Source organism: Vipera berus, assembly GCF_964194415.1.
Source record: "Vipera berus genome assembly, chromosome: 1".
Classification (NCBI taxonomy): domain Eukaryota; kingdom Metazoa; phylum Chordata; class Lepidosauria; order Squamata; family Viperidae; genus Vipera; species Vipera berus.
In genome coordinates, this window is record NC_138202.1 from 326,887,417 (window position 1) to 326,904,608 (window position 17,192).

The 17,192-nt window shown below is 39.6% G+C and overlaps 1 protein-coding gene across 3 annotated transcripts in view; it reads left to right on the plus strand.

The window, feature by feature from the left end:
- The window catches only part of ACYP2 (acylphosphatase 2), a 94,564-nt gene that overhangs the window by 18,414 nt on the left and 58,958 nt on the right, over nt 1-17,192 (plus strand). For all 3 annotated transcript variants that reach the window (XM_081337429.1, XM_081337427.1, XM_081337428.1), the window contains exons 2-3: nt 898-914; nt 5,655-5,764. In XM_081337429.1, coding sequence (XP_081193555.1) covers nt 912-914; nt 5,655-5,764 — 113 coding nt within the window. In that variant the 5' untranslated portion in view covers nt 898-911. The remainder of the gene's footprint in view (nt 1-897; nt 915-5,654; nt 5,765-17,192) is intronic.

Sequence of the window (17,192 nt, forward strand, 5' to 3'; positions counted from 1 at the left end):
AAAAGATGTGGAATGGAGAGTATGTCTCTACATTAAAAGAAAAGCCATATTTCTCTTTACATACATCAGTATTTCTAAATTGCTATACAATTTGAATGCATCTTGTAAAATGATATGCACTCTCTCTTTGTATATGATGAATCTATGTAATAGTTCTGATTTAAATATTTTCTATCTATGTGACAAATTTATTGTATTGCAATTCCATTAATTGCTAAATTATTTGTTTGTTTGTTTATGTAATTAATTTATATGCCATTCATCTCACTATCCAAGGTGACATATTCAATTTCTGAGTTATGATTATATAGTGAAAAACTTGATTTTAAACATATTTACATAAGTGAAAGATAATTGAATATATTATTTTATTAAAGTATTTTTCCTACCCTATATATAGCTGAGTAAAATCAATAGTACAGCAACCAAGTAGTGTAATAAAAACACAGATGATAAACTGTGATAAGTTTTATTTTGCTCTGTTTATCAGTTCTTTATGATCCCAAAAGAAAGAACATAATAAGAAACTATACAACAGCTTTAGCAAAAACAACTGAATATCATACTGTGGAATTATTTTCCAATATTACTTTTAGCCCCAAATACAGTTCCTTAACCCAAATGTGTATCTCATTAACAGTAGAGGCCAGTTAAGCAATCTTCCACTGAATTATGTTGCACATCTGGATCTCACTGGATCTATCCATTGTTCTATCAATTTGTTTCCCAAAAGATGTTACTCTTAATCACTCTTCATTTTACAAAACCTATCAAATTAAAAAATGTCTGGCAAAATTTGATTGGTTGTTATAATGTTTTGTTAATGCAAATGAAATGTTGCTCCTTAGTTTGAGCAAATATTTATAATTTTATTTTCTTTGTATTCTTCTTTCTCAGGGGTTTGCTTCAGAATGGTAAGGCAGCACGAAGTACATCATCTTTGCATCACTTCTCTGTAACTTTTTTGAGAATAAAATAGAAAACCTATGTGGAGACATCAGAAATCTTCAATACCAAGTTTCTGTGTTAATCTGGAGAGTTAAGTATCATATAACTGTAGTGTGTGCTTCAGTGGCAATCTTTTTACAGTAGAACCTTGATTTTATCACCATTAGATATATAAATACCCTAATCTGTTTAGTATTTTATTGAGTCACATATGAAAAGAGGTACATATGGACAAATTTAAGCACTGTACAGGGGTCCCAGGTTACATGGAAATCTTGCATTTCCCATTATCCATATCTAAGATTGTGCATCCTGGAAAGATGGGAAAACTCATCTTTCATAATAATCAAGAAACACAAGCAGGCTCTGTCCACTTTCCAAAGCAAAGTAGAGATTGTTGAAAGGTTGGGAAAAGGTGAAACAGTGACAATATTAGCAGGGGCGTTTTGAATTGGGAAATCTACAATTTTACAACCAAAGGGAAAAATGCCTTCTTGCATTTTCAGCAATGGGGAATGAAAATGAAAAATGAAATGGAAAACAATGATATGTGGGGGGAAAAACAGCATTAGAAAATAGTGTCTATGCAAGATTTTTCCAAATGAGATGTCTTGGTGAACAAGAAATGATTAAATGGTAATCCTCACTTTAAGGGAAGCTGAGGAAAGTTAGCACAAATCAGGTTTCTCCACAGGATTCATCATTTTGGCATTCATTATGTAAAAATTATGAGCTGATCAGACAGGTACTCAGTGCCTGAAACAGAAATTCAGAGATTTCAAAAATGAGAACTTTAATGGTGCAAATATTGATAACACTGTTATTATTTCTGGACCCTTAGAGCCTGAAGTACATACTGCACTAGAAATTGTTTTGCAGTGGCTAGAAGATCAAGAGGAATGTGATGTTGTACTGTTCCTGCAGGATTTGGCTGCAAAAAAGATAACTAATTTTCCCAAATAAAAAATAATTTTGAAACATTATAAATAAAGTGTAGTGTAACCATTTGAATGGACATAATCCAAATTCTTTTGGGCATAGAGTGCAAAGTATAGTTATTTGGTTCTCACTTAAAAAAATAAATCCAGATGAATATTTGTTCGGTGTATGAATTTCTTCTCTCGTATCTCAAAAAAATGCTTTATGTCTTATCTTGAAACTGATAGTGCCAGGCTCAGAACAAATTTATCTTAAAGCCTGGCACTTATTGTATCTTGAAGCAAGTACTGTATAAATCATAGCTCAGATCCTAAACTTCATAACATTTGCAGCATTCATGTGAAATGCTTCATTAGAGGACTTTGGGGCAGGACGTCTAGAGAAGATGAAGAGCCTAATTGCAAAAGACGTCATATTCTTGATGGCCTAAACTGAACAGTGTTTATAGTAGTTATCTGTGCTATGTTACACACAAAACCTTTTTTCAAGCAGACATATTTCTAAGCAGTTATCAGATGGGGCGAGGCTATGTATTAATTTCTATGTTGTAGGAGGCTTTTTCCCTTACTCGCTTCAGTTTTTCTGCAGAAATTTGTATGTAAATAGTTGAGGTCTTATGTTATTACCTTATTCTACTGCATCAAAAGGAGTCAGAAGTCAGTGCTTTTCTTTTTATTTTCCCCTTTACCCTACACAACGGGTGTCAAACTCACCATGTCATGTGACATGTCACGACGTATCGCAACTCTTTTTGCATTGCTGGCAATGGGGTGGGCACAGCTTTGGTATGATGAAACTAGCCCGTGGGCCGGCAGTTTGACATCCCTGCCCTACACTTTTCTCTTTTCCCATTATCTTCATTTTTCTTTGTATTTTTGTATTTTATATTTTGATAAACTAATAAAACATTTGAATCCAGAATTATAGGGCTGGAAGGGATGTTGGAGGTCTTCTACTCCAAGGCAGGAGTTTTTATACAATCCTAGACAAACGATTGTCCAATCTTTTCTTAAAAACCTGCCCTAATGAGGCACCTGACCCCAAATGGAAGCTATTCCATTGATTAATATTTCTCATTGTCAGGAATTCTTCCTTATTTCCAGGTTGAATCTTCCTTTGACGAGCTTCCAGCCATTGCTTCTTGTCCTTCTTTCAGGTGCCCTCATCAACAAATTGATGCCCTCTTCCCTGTGACACACTTACAAGTATTGGAAGACTGCTATCATATCTCTCCGAACCTTCTCTTCATTAGGCTAAACATATCCAGTTCCCATAGATGTTCATTGTATGATTTAGCCTCCAGAACTCTTATCATCTTTGTTGCTCTTATCTGCATTCTTTCTAAGGCCTTGACATTTTTTTTTGTATTGCTATTGAAAGAGGAAGACCTCATTTTGCAGTAGTACTTTCTTCAGGACAGATTCCAGTCCATCTTTTTGGCAGAGAGCATGGAGCAATAGGCCTCAGCTTTAGGATGTACTTAAGGCACTACCTTCTCCTGCCTCATTTTTAATATATACAAGACATGAAGCCGCTGGGCAAGATCATCTGTTGATCTGAGTGAATTATCACTAATACAATAATGAAACAATATTGTATATCTCTGTCCCCAGCCTTCCAAGTAAAACTGTTGAGATTCTTTCAGGATGTGCAGAGGCTTCAAGGGTCTGGATAGAGAAGAACAAGTTAAGGCTTAACCCTTCATATGGAGTAGCTATGGGTTTTAGGTCCTCCAGATCCAGGAACTGGAGTGTTTCTATAATTGGTTCTTGGTGTGCAAGCTGGGAGTCATCCTAGACTCTCAGCTCCTGCTCAAAGAGCAGATGGCACTGTTTTCAGAGGGGCCTTTGCACAATTGAATTTTATCTTCCAGTTGCAGATAAAAGGGGCCTTGCTCAGGGTCACTTATGCCTTAGTCACCTCTTGATTGAATTATTTCAATGAGGCCTTTGAAGGTTATCTGGAATCTTTAGTTTGTCCAGAATGCAGCAATTTAGGTAGTTATGTGTGCAGGTCATTACACATATATGACATGACTACTCCATGATCTAAAGTACATTGGTTCCCAGAAGAGTTTCAGATGTGATTCGAAGTGCTGGTTTTACCTTTAAAACCCTACATGGCACATGACCAGGGTACTTGTGGGACAGCTTATGTTAGGCCCAAAGAACCAAGAATGGCACAAGGAGTTACTTCAGAGTTATTTCTTTATTGTTGCTTGCCTCTAGACAGCAATCATGCCAGGCTAAACCATTTATGTCCTTAACTACTAGATATAGCCTACAAAATGCTAAGGGGAGTCCACCATCGCTTTCTTTCTGCATACCAAAGTTTCCAAGCTTCTTTGTCTCTTTGCTTGCTGGAAAGAATTCCTTTCTCCTGTCACTCTTGCCCACATTCTACACATCTTTCTGCCAAAATACCTGCCAACATATTCAAGGGGCCTTAATTTAAACACTGTTATATTATGGGACCTAGGAAGATATGGTTATGATCCCCAACTCTGCTTGCCTTTAAAAAAAAGCCATTAAGACCTGGGTTTTTCTCCATATATTTGCACCCAATTGAGTGGAGTCCCCTCTTGGTTGTTCAATTATCCAATTTGTTGGCATTTTATATTCTATGCTTCATATCTTGTTTGCTTTATAATACATAGTATCTTCATTGTTGTTTACTTTTGTTATATACTGTCCCACAGTCAGATTTTTTTAGTTGCAGGACTTAACAGTTCCTTAAATAAATAACCAATTAAACCAAAAAAGAATACAGACTATAGAATTGCTACATTAGAAAGCTTGTATGTAGATTTCTCGTGGAAAATAAAGTATTCCCTGGAATTCCTATATTGTGATGTACCCTTTCTTCTAAATAAATGTTATTGATAAGTACTCTGAAAGACTTGTTTTTATGTAAACTGCTTTCAATCCAAATTGTTAGGGGAAAATTCTGACAACCACTTAATTCTATTTTATTTTAATATTTTTTTATTTTAATTATATTAATGCTTCTGTTAAAATTGATTTTAAACTATTTTGATTCTTGCCTTTTAAGTTATTCAGATATCTGTGTGACTCATTAACATAATCATATCTCTTATTTTTGGAAAATGCTCTGACTATAATTTTTAGAAAACCATCCCAAACATCTCCAGGGTCCCTTCCAACGCTGTGCAATGGAAAGCATGAGGTTAATTCTACTGCCAAATCTAAAGTAGCAGAAACAAATTTAAGATGTTACTGGTCTTTTAGAGGAGGACTTGACCATTAAAAAGCAAATCATATTGAATAAAACTGAAGTTTTGAGTCTGAACTGTACAGGTAATCCTTAATTTACAACCATTCATTTAGTGATCATTTGAAGTTATAATGGCACTGAAAAAGTGACGTAACTTTTTTTTCATATTTACGACCATAGCAGAATCCCTGTGGTCACATGATCAAAATTTGAATGCTTGGCATATTTACAACAATTGCAGTGTCCTGGTGTCATGTGATCACCATTTGGAACCTTCTGATGAGCAGAGTCAATGGGAAAGTCAGATTCACTTAACCACCATGTTACTAACTTAACAACTGCAGTAATCCACTTAACTACTGTGGCAAGACAGGTCGTTAAATGTGGCAAAACTCATTTAACAACTGTTTCATTTAGCAATAGAAATTTTGGCTCAATTGTGATCATAAGTCAAGCACCACCTATATTATCACAGTTTAAATCCTAAATGCATGCTGACTATATCTTCTTTTTCTGTTTGTTTTCTAAACCAGTACACAGAGGATAAAGCTAGGAAAGCAGGTGTAGTTGGCTGGGTTAAAAATACCAGACAAGGAACGGTTACTGGACAAGTGCAGGGTCCAGAAGAAAAAGTGAATGAGATGTAAGTACACTCTTTCCTTAGTGTGCTGGCTAGCTTCATTAATTGCTGAGTTTGATTCAAATGGTGCTGCCAATCAATAAAGAACACGTTTTCTAGGGATGATGATATTTAAAACAATTCATTGAACCAAACTTTCTTCAGAAGAAAACCAAATCGTGGTAATGAGAACTTGAAACCTCAAGCAAGCTTTAATAGGAATGGAGAGCTAAAGTACAGTTCAATTGAAAGGTCTTAGGTTTCCATCATTATCTAAAATCTTCCAGAAGGGAAGTACAACTACCTTGTTGGCACCCTGTTTTTCTAATACAGCTAGTTGCTGTACTTGTTGTCATCAATTGTGTTTTCTTTATATTTAATCTTAATCACATATTTTCTACTATATTTCTGATTTTTATTATTAGAGCTTTTATATCTTTTGCATTTTCAGCTATCAGAGTAGTGTTATCAATATAGTGCAGGTTACTGATATTTATTCCTCCAATTTTAAAATCACACTTCTCTTCTAATCCACTTTCTCTCAAGATAGATAGATAGATAGATATACAGAGATATACACATAGGTACCGTATTTGTATATATGTAAGGAACGACTCAAGGCTGCTGGTGTGAATTTTCCTCCTTATAGTTTGTGGTCCATTGTATTTCAAGACAGGGTTCCCCAACCCCCGGGCTGCAGCCCACTACCAGGCCTTGAGCCATTCAGAATTGGGCCATGGAAGTATCGGGTGAGTGTGCAGATCCTCACTTGCGCGAGCAGTGGGTGAACATGTGCGCTTGTGCTCCATTTGCATGAGCAGCAGAAATGGAGCTGCGTGCGTGCCTTCTTGCCCTCCAATCATGTGGAATCATCCTGTCTCCTCCACTCCCGCCTGTCCACAAAGCCAGGTTGGGAAACTGCTTTAAGAGAGAAAAGGACCACACTTGTGCTGAAGGGAGATAAAAGAAATGCTGAAGGCAATGGGTGTGCTGTTGGTGGAAGAGAGAAAGGAAAATATTGTAATGGAATGTGTGAATGACCTTGGGTGTCCAGGGGAAGAGAAGCTACCTAAGAAACAATCAGACAAGAAAGGAAGGAGCCCCCAGTGGCCTAATGGGTCAGAGAAAAAAATGCACCCTACCTGATTAGTTAAAAGTGAGGTGGGAAGTCTGTACCTTCAGACCTGCACACACTGTAACATTGTGGTAAAGTAGTAATAACTCATCTAGCTGTGTTTTCTGTCTGGTTTATGTAGAAGGGCTGACGATTGTATTGGAGATCTAAAGCCAATTGTATGTGAAGGAGGAGAAACTAAAGTAGTTGGTGTAGTGAGCAAAAAGACTCTGAAATTATTATAGCTATGAAAGTAGTAGCAGAGCCTTATAACCTCCCAACCTTTCCAGAAATGCAGACAAGCTACAGTCAGCCAGCATGAAGTAATTGTTATCCGTCTTACAAATTAATGAGGACTGAGAAGTGGAGAAGCAACTCAATAAAAGGAAACACAAGGCTAATTCAAACTTCAGCAGGACTTAACTGTTAAAAGTGGAGGATAGTATAGGATTAAATGTAAGGTAAAAAGACAATAAGCCCTGAATAAAAGGAACAGAATTCCCAGTGCTTTAAAATGAAGACTAGGAAAAAACTGTTTAACACATTAGAAGTATATGTTTTGTATAATAACTTTATGTACATATCAAAGCATTCAACCTTCTGCTTCATAGTTTCTACCATAAGTTAATTGGAATCCTCTCAGTACGTAAAGAGAATAAATAAGGGGAGAGCAAACAGCCTTGTTCACTTCTTTGCCATGTTCTGACTGTACTGTGATTTCCTGACCTGGATATAGGTTTTCTATGAGGACAGCGCGGTAGAGCCATGGTGGCGCAGTGTTTAGAAGGTAGTAAGGTAAAGGTTGTCAAGGTAAAAATCACCTTTGTAGAGGGTGAAGGACCGTGCTTCAGAGAATGCATGATGTGCATACAGGAAGGCAATAAAAACACGACGCATAATCTTACTAAATACCTTTTACTTACAAAAATATAAAGACTAAATATATATTATAAAAAGAGCTAGCTCACTACATCCTAACGTAACAGACAGTAGCAGCAAAGTGAAAGAAACAATAAAAATAACACTCTGTGAACCTCTTCTAGACATGCGCACTAAACAGACTGAAACCATAACATAGCTAGTCATATGGGGTTCACTATGGTTACCAGATAAGTTATCACAACAGGTGCAGAGAGCAGGGGAAAATGTACAGTTAGAAATGAACTTTTCTGACGAACAAAAAAAAAACGTGCAGTGACATTCCCCTTCTTTCGTCAGCAAAGTGAAGACTCAAGTAAGGCACATCTTCTGACGCAGATACTCATGCTGGGCTGTAGGAAGTGGTTTGTTCAGCATATCAGCAATTTGATCACGTGTAGGCACATACTGTAATGTCACAAAACCTTGTTTAACCAGTTGCCTTATGTTTTGATATCGGATGTCAATGTGTCTGGACCTTGAACCTGTAAAACGTGTTTCAGAAATATAAACCACAGATTCATTATCTTCCATTACTGTGATCGGTCGAATCGGATGTGTCCAGATATCTGTGACTAAAGCATCAAACCAGGTTAAAGAATTGCATGCATCAGACACACAAGCATACTCAGCTTCTGTAGAGGAACAAGAAACAAAATTCTGTTTACGCACATGCCAGTAAACAGGACATCCATTTAAGAACATCATGTAACCTGATGTACTTTTCCGTGACTTCTTATCACTCGCCCAATCTGAATCTGCATAACAACATAACTCTGCATAGTCAGTATGTGAGGGTTCCAACAACAACTTCATGTCTTTGGTGTGTTTTAGATACCTCAATAACTTTTTAACACATGTCCAATGAAACTGTTTTGCCTTGCCTACATGTCGTGATAAAAGATTAACACTAAGTGCAATGTCGGGTCTAGTCCAACTACTAATATACAGCAGCGACCCAATGACTGAGTGATATAGTGTTTGATCTTCGAACTCAGGACTTGGTTCATGTGCCAAAATGTGAAAGTCAGTTTGCATGGGTATACTCACAGGCTTAGCGTCCTCCATGTTACAGTGATGTAACAGTTGTTCAATCTTCTCTTCTTGTGTGAGACTAAACCCCTTCTGAGTTTTGGCAATTTGAACACCTAAATAAGTGTTAATACACCCTAAAGACTTCAATGTGAAAAACTTTTGTAAAGCTTTAGCAAAAACCTCACTCATCTGCTTATTTGGACCAATATAAACAATATCATCGACATAAACAAGAATTATCTCATACCTATTACCGGATCTTTTAGTAAACACGCATTCATCTGTTTCGGACTTAATAAAGCCCATTGAATTTAGTTTGTCAGAAAGACATAAGTACCACATTAAACCAGACTGTTTCAGACCATAAAGACTTTTGTGTAGAAACCAGGTATCCCCTTCTTGCTGTCGGAAACCTGGAGGACCTTTCACGTAGATGTCCTCGTCAAGATCAGTGTGTAGATAAGCCGTTTCAACGTCGAACTGGAAAACTTCCAGGCCAAGGATAGTTGCAGTGGCTAATGCAATTTTCACACTTTCAGTCCGCACTGTGGGTGAGTATGTATTTGTGTAGTCCTCAGGATAACGTTGAGCGAAACCCTGGGCTACGAGTCTGGCCTTGTACAACAACTCACCATTCGGCTTCTTTTTGATCCTGTAGACCCATCGAGTACCAATAACTTTCTTGTTTGCTGGAGGGCTTGCAGGCGTAAACACTTGAAGTTTCTTTAGACTGTCCATTTCAGCCTGCATTGCCTCAAACCATTTATCTTGTTCTGATTCAGGAAGATGTTTGATCTGTGTGAACTTCTCAGGTGGAAGTGTAACATTACAAATCAAAGGTACAGGTGTTTTTGTTACTTGCCACGAATACCGTTTTGGAGGAATTCCCTTTGTGGACCTCTTGGAACGTCTCGGGCCAACCGTCCATTCTTCTTCCGCGTCGTCCTCGTCTTCATCATCGTCGCCAGCAGCAACATCGGCGGCTTGCGAAGACGGAACAGTAGGTTGAGAAGAACTCGTGGAAGGAACATTATCCTGTGAATCTTGATCATCAGGTTGTGTGGCATCAGCAACATCATCTCTAGGAAAATAAACTCCAGGATCGTTAGAATGAATCCTGGACCAGTCAGCATCTTTCTCAAAAGTAGCAGATTGTGAAACCACAATAACATGATGAGAGTCAATGTATTTGCTCCATTTTGAATTATCATCAATGCCCATAAATCTCATCCTTTTTGCTGCAGGACCCCCTTTCTTTCTTTGGGCTAATGGAATATTCACCATAGCATATGAACCAAAAACATGGAGATGTGAGAGATCAGGCTTGTGTCCATACAACATGAAATAAGGGGTCTGATTTATCACACTACTCCAAGTACGGTTGATGATATGGTTAGCATATTTGATAGCTTCACCCCAGTATGGAAGACTGAGGTTAGCATCTTCAAGAAGGCAACGCATCATGGTTTGCAAAACCCCATTACTGCGTTCTGCCACTCCATTTTCAGCTGGAGTATAAGGAGCAGATGTCTGATGTACTATCCCATTCTTACGCATCCAGTCCTGGAAACGCTGAGACATGAATTCAGCACCGCGATCACTCTGGATTCTGGCAATGTTGACCTCGAATTGGGTATAGACAAGACTAGCAAAGTCTTTAAAAGATCTGAAAGGTCTCAGATTTTTCTTTCATAGGATATACATATCCATATCTAGAATAATTATCAACGATTGTCAAGAAATATCTTTTACCACCAAGTGTTGGTGCAAAAGGACCAACTATGTCAGTGTGTACCAAATCAAAAATGCGTGTTGACAGGCGTGTAGCGCGTTTTGGAATTGCTGCTGCCTTAGATTTGGCTTTCTTGCAGACAGCACAGTCCAAGAACACCTTACACCCCTTTAGATCCAAACCTCTTGCGAACTCTGGCATCTTCTTCAGAACACGGAAACTGGCATGACCCAATCTTCTGTGCCACTTATGGATACACCTGGAATACAAAGGTTTACCTGTTAGTGAATTCTCAACATTAGCATTTTTATTAGGAACCCCAGGCTTGCTGTGAGCAACCTGTGTCTTTTTTGTATTTTTATCATTATTAGGAACCTTTGGAGTAGCAACAGGATCTCTCTCTGGGACGTCTCTCTCTGGGCCTGTGCTTTTTGGAACGTGTATACTTGCCTGCTCTTGCTGCTTAGACTTTGGTTTTAAGTAATAAACACCACCAATCAACATGGTTTCAGCAACAATATCTCCGTCTTTGACTATATAACTTGCTTTTTCAAGATGGTGGACCTGAAAATGAGAAAACCTAGACAAATGACTCTGACTAAGCAAATTACTACTGGCAGACGGAACGTAGTAAACATTTGGAATGAGAGCACCGAGCTCTTCAATATAAACAGTTCCTTTTCCCATGACCTGAACAGGATGATTTGAAAAAGAGTAAAGTTCACGAAGTTCAGGTTCAGGCTCGTGCATCTCTGTGTAAAGCTCTTTTCTGTAGGTAACATGTAATGCTGCTCCGCTGTCCAAAGTCCAAAGAAGTCGTCTGTCGTACTCTGGTTGAGGCTGTGGATCGTTGGTCACAACCAATGTGACAAGTGGAGCTTGTGGATCACGCTTGGAACCACGACCACGACCTTGTCGTCCGCCTCTACCTCTGCCTCCTCTGGAATCAGTTCCTCTGGGCTGGTATGTGACGGGCGCTGGAACTCGTTGGGGACAATCCTGGGTGGCATGTCCCACACGATTGCAGATGTAGCATCTTGGCATCCTTGGAACGTAGGTCCTTCCACGGAAGGCACGCCTCGCTGAAGCTCTTGATGCAGGTGGTTCCCTTAAATGTGGTGCAGCTTGCATAAGTGCCTCTTCTTCGGCTAAAATTCTGCATACATGATCCACTGTGCGTTGAGCAATAGGCACCTGATTGATCTTGGAAATAGCATCTTTCCACTCATGATTCAAAGAATTGATGATAATGCTGATCATTTGAAAATCATCAATAGGATAGCCTTTTTCACCCAGTTCTTTTCTAATACCTTTCATTTTAGTCAAATGTGCTCCAATATGTTCACCAGGTTTTAATCTGGAACCATGGAACTCAGACAAAAGTAAACATGTAGACTCAATTGATGTAGGCCGATAACATGTCTCTAACTGAGTCCAAATTTGTTGGGCAGTTGCATCTTGTGTAAACGTGAGCTGCAATTCAGTGTCCATTGACATCAATAAAGTTGTGCATGCTCTATTATCCAAGTCCCATATGTCAGGAGTCCATGGCTGGGCAGGAGGATTAAACACCATCATGTGAGTACCTTCTCTGCGTAACAAAAGTCCAACCTCACTGACCCATGCCCTGTAATTCTGCCCTGACTTCTTTAATTTTGAATCACCAGCCAGTGGTACAATGGAAGGTGTTTGATGAGGAATATAAAATTGAGGTACTGGCTGTGCAGGTTGTGCAATCCGACCATAACCTGCAGGGGGCACCAGTGGCGTCTGTGCCTGTGCCTGGACATGCGGCAGTTGCATTGAAGCTGCCGGTAGTCTTGGTGCTGGCTGTGACTGTCTTTGAGCTGCTATTCTACCCTGGCCAGCAGGAGGCGCTGGCGCTGGGGCTGGTGCAGTAGCATAACCTGCAGATGACACTGGCCTTCGCATATAAGAACCCGGTGGCAATTGCATGTGGGTTAAATATGGCTGTGCTCTGCCAGGTAGAGGGACTTGCATAGAAGCAATATTAACAGGAGAAGCAACAGTAACAGGAATCCTAGCACCATCAAGGGCTGGAGCCTCAGATAACGGCAGAAATCTTGTATCTCTGAGCAAAGACTCCTCCATAGACAATTGCGAGAGTGAGAGCTCCAATTCATGTCTTAATGCAGCTTCACCAGTAGATGGTGCTATAACATTTGCTTCAGGCATCACTGTGGCTCTGTATGGCTTTTGGAACAGCCCATAATCATGTGACATAGGAGCCTCCGGTTCCCATTCGTCTTGCATGACACTCAATGATGGGCGTGACTTTGGCTTTGGGGAAGAAGGAGGCAATATGGCTTCTCCTTGTGGGTGTGGCAATATGGCCGGTTCATGCTCATAATTCCTCTCATATTGCTGAACCATTGACACATATTCCTTTGCCTGCTGCAAACGCCTTTCAAAAACCCCAATTTGTTCACAGTAGCCTTGCATAGCCCTATCTCGCATAGTTTGCTTGGGGCTTGAAGGAGCAGAAGGAATTTTCTTCGGCTGAACTTTAAGTTTCGCTCCAAGCCTTTGAAATTCATCTTGAGCCCCTGGAGTGTGAACATTTCCAAAAACAGCTGCCAGGGAGCTTGGATAAGTAGAAAAAGGAGTGACTGACCTTGCATCGTCGACAGGAGCAGGTGCGTCTTCTCCAAGGTGTGTGGCCGAAGCTATCAGAGTTCTTAAAGCTGAAGGGAGCTGGCCCACAGAAAGACTCCTTTTCAGCCGTGGCTTCCTTCCTGACATGTTTCATCAGTTAATCACCGCTGCCTCGCTAGCACTAACTAACTGATAACAGCCGCAGAAACATGCATCTCCAAAAACATAAATCAACCATCCTCGATACCAAAATGTCAAGGTAAAAATCACCTTTGTAGAGGGTGAAGGACCGTGCTTCAGAGAATGCATGATGTGCATACAGGAAGGCAATAAAAACACGACGCATAGGACTTCCGGTGGCGGCGCGGCGCCGGAGACAGCCGTTTCGGGCTGCCCACTGCTCAGCTGTGTTGTTTTCACCCGAAACAGCGCCGATCAGCTGTTCAGGTGAATTTGAAGCCCCCTCCTCGGGAGAAGAGGAGGGGGTGAGGCCCCAGGTAGGGGTTGAGTTCTCCGGGGCCGCCTGAGCTTAAAGCTTGGGCAGCTGAAGGATTGAACTCCCTCGTAGCCTGGGTTGCTCCCAGCTGTTCAGCGTCTCTGCTCCGGAACTCTTGGAGCAGAGCCAGGCGTTTGCGACCACCCCTGCCAGAAGGAAAGACCCTGGAATAAAAGGAGCAGGCAGAGCGGTACAGGAGGATAAGGTGAAGAGGACTTTTATTTTTACTCTCTAGCTTAATGGACTTTTTAAACTTAAAGTGAAAGTGCGCAACAAGTGAAAGTAAAAAGATGGCGGCTAAACCTCCCTCAAAAACTCTTCGGAGTGCTGGAACTTCCCCGGTGCAACAGACATCGTTGCAAGCCTTGCTTCCTCCTGCTGCATTGACATCGAAGGATTTACAAGATGCTCTTGAAAAACATGCCCAGGTAATTTTAGAAACACTGGGTGATAAATTGGCAAAGGTGGAGGAGAAACTGGAGAAACTGGAGGAGAGGATAGAAGAGAGGATGGAAGAGAAATTCAGTGCGATGAGGGTAGACATTTTGTCTACAGTGGAAAGTGTGGCTGAATGTGTGCAAGGTTTGGATGAAAAAGTGGAAGATTTGACTCAAAAGAATGCTATATTAGAAGTAAAGGTATTGGAGAATGAAGATTTAAGAGATAAAATGGACAGAGAATTGAGTCTTGTTCAGTTTCATCAGATGCAGTATGCTGTTAGAATCAGAGGCTTAAAAGAAAATATTAAAGAAGACCTAAAGCAGCTGATTTCTGAAGCTCTGGAAGCAGTATTGGGTCAGCCAGCATCTGAAATAAAGGGATGCATGGATAAAGTCTTTCGTGTAAATTCATGGATTGCTAGACAGAGAAAGCTACCTAGAGATGTGGTGGTTTATTTTGCAAAGAGAGAAACTAGAGATGAAGTTATTCAAGCCGCCTATGATACCAAAGTAGTGGTTGCTGACCAAGAAGTTTTGGTTTTAAAGGAAATTCCTCCAAAGATTTTAAGGAGAAGAAAGGACTTTGCATTTCTTGTGCAGGAACTTAAGCAACGTGATATAAGGTTCAGATGGGAGATTCCAGTTGGATTGGTGGCGATGCATGAAGGTAAAAGATACCGTCTGGTTACTGTGACACAGGCGCGTGATTTCTACAATAATGTTTTAAAAGCAACCCCACTATCACTTCTGGAAGCGGCAAAGGGATCTGGAGAAGGAAAACTTCAAGAGGCTGAAGATGGACAGACAGAGGAGAATGGTGCTGGAGGGGATCAAACTATAACTTCGTTGGCTGATGTTGGAGAGCAGAGGGTGACGCGTGCTGCTTTAAAAAGAGCAAAACAAACAAAAGAACAAGACCAGCAGAAGTTTATGGAATTTTCAAAGCGTACTTACAGCGAGGCAGTGGGAGGAGCACGGCCCAAAGGCGACAGAGGGGCTATTAAAGATGTGCTCCAACAGCTTCGGGATGACAAGCATGGCGACTAAATTTCTAACCTGGAACGTTAATGGACTAAACTCGCCTCAGAAGAGAAAGAAAGTTTTTCAATATTTAAAACAATTTAAGATTGATGTTATATGTTTGCAAGAAACGCATATTAGGGCTATGGACCAAAAGTTTTTATTGAACTCAAGGTTGGGTACGCAATTTGTTGCCTCTGCAATGAATAAGAAAAACGGAGTGGTTGTCTATGTTAAAAGTGCTTTAACAGCGGACTTAATTGAAGCAGATAAGCATGGAAGATACGTAATGATAGATTTGTTACTAGATGGCAAAAAAACGCTTTTAGTTGGACTGTATGCTCCTAATCAACAACAACAACAAGCTGACTTTTTTAGCTTACTTCATACAAAGCTTACCCAGTTGGATTACAAATCGTTTATTTTTATGGGGGACTGGAATGGTGTTTTGGATGTACAGATGGACAAGGCTGGTTTTTTTAAGCGTGTTCCGTGTCATGCCAGATTGCCTAAATCTTTTTTTGAAATGAAGGATGATTTGGAACTGCGAGACATTTGGCGTGACACACACCCGCATGAAAAGGATTATACCTTTTTTCTGATAGACATCAATCTTTTTCCAGGATTGACTTCATCTTGTTGACTAACGATTTTTTTTCTAGGATTAAGAAGGTAAAGATCTGTGCAAGAGCTATTTCTGATCATAGTCCAGTATGGTTAGAGATCAATAAGGACAATAGAGATAGGCGCTCGTGGCGCATAAATGAGAACTTGTTTAGAAATCAGAAAAATGTGGAAGAGTGTAAACAGCGGATGAAGGATTTTTTTGAAATTAATATGAATAAGGATACTTCTATGGACATGGTTTGGGATGCTAGCAAGGCCTATATGAGAGGGGTGTTGATATATATGAATAATAAACACAGACGTACTTTGGAAGCTAGAAGGAAAGAATTGGAGAATGAAATTAAGGAAAAAGAGAATGCCTTGATTCTGAATCCATTGGATGTGAAGACTAAGGAGGTTATTAAGCTATTAAGAGGACAATTTGATAAACTAATGGCTGACCAGGTGGCAACCAATTTGCGGTTTGCCAGGCATAATACTTTTTGCAATGCTAATAAGCCAGGTAGATGGCTAGCTTATAGACTAAGGAAAAAGCAGAGGGCTTCTAATATAGACAAAATTGAACATAAGGGAAAGGTAGTGTTTCAACAGGATCTTATAAAGGAAGCCTTTGTGGATTTTTATTCTAAATTATATGCTAAGGAGAAGATTAATGAAAAAGACATTGATGTATATTTGGAGAATGCTAGCATTCCGGTTCTTACGCAAGTACAAAAAGAGGAGATTAATCAATTGATTACAGAAGAAGAAATACAGCAATTAAGGAGTTGAAGGTGGATAAAGCGCCAGGTACAGATGGTCTGACTGCGGCCTACTACAAAAATTTACAATTAGAGTTGATAAAACCGTTAAAGGAATTGTTCCAGATAATCCAGAGAGGGGGAAAGGTGCCTCCGTCTTGGAGAACTGCTTTTATTTCTTTGATTCCGAAGGAAGACCAAGATGTTACTCAAGTAAAAAACTACAGACCGATATCACTATTAAATACAGATTACAAGATATTTGCCAAGGTGTTGGCTAATAGATTGATGAGGGTTCTGCAACAGGTGATTCATGGGGATCAAACTGGGTTTATTAGTGGTAGGCAAATGAAAAATAACGTGAGGCATATAGTTGATGTGTTGGAATCTTTTTGGATTTTTCCCCATAATTTTTCATAGTTATTTTTATATAGTTTTGTATTAGAGGGCGACAAAAGCACCCCCAAATATTTGACCCTTTTAACAATCTCAAATGATACCGGTTCTTAAGAAAGATTCTAATTTGGAGGAATGGCAGAGAGGTATCAATAAATTTGTCTGGGCAGGGAAAAGGCCACGAGTTAAACTTAAGATTATGCAGGATACTCGTGAAAGAGGTGGTCTTAAAATGCCTAATCTTAAATTATATTATGAAGCTGCTGCGTTAGCAGGTATAAGTGATTGGATTAATTTGACACAAGAGAGATTATTAAA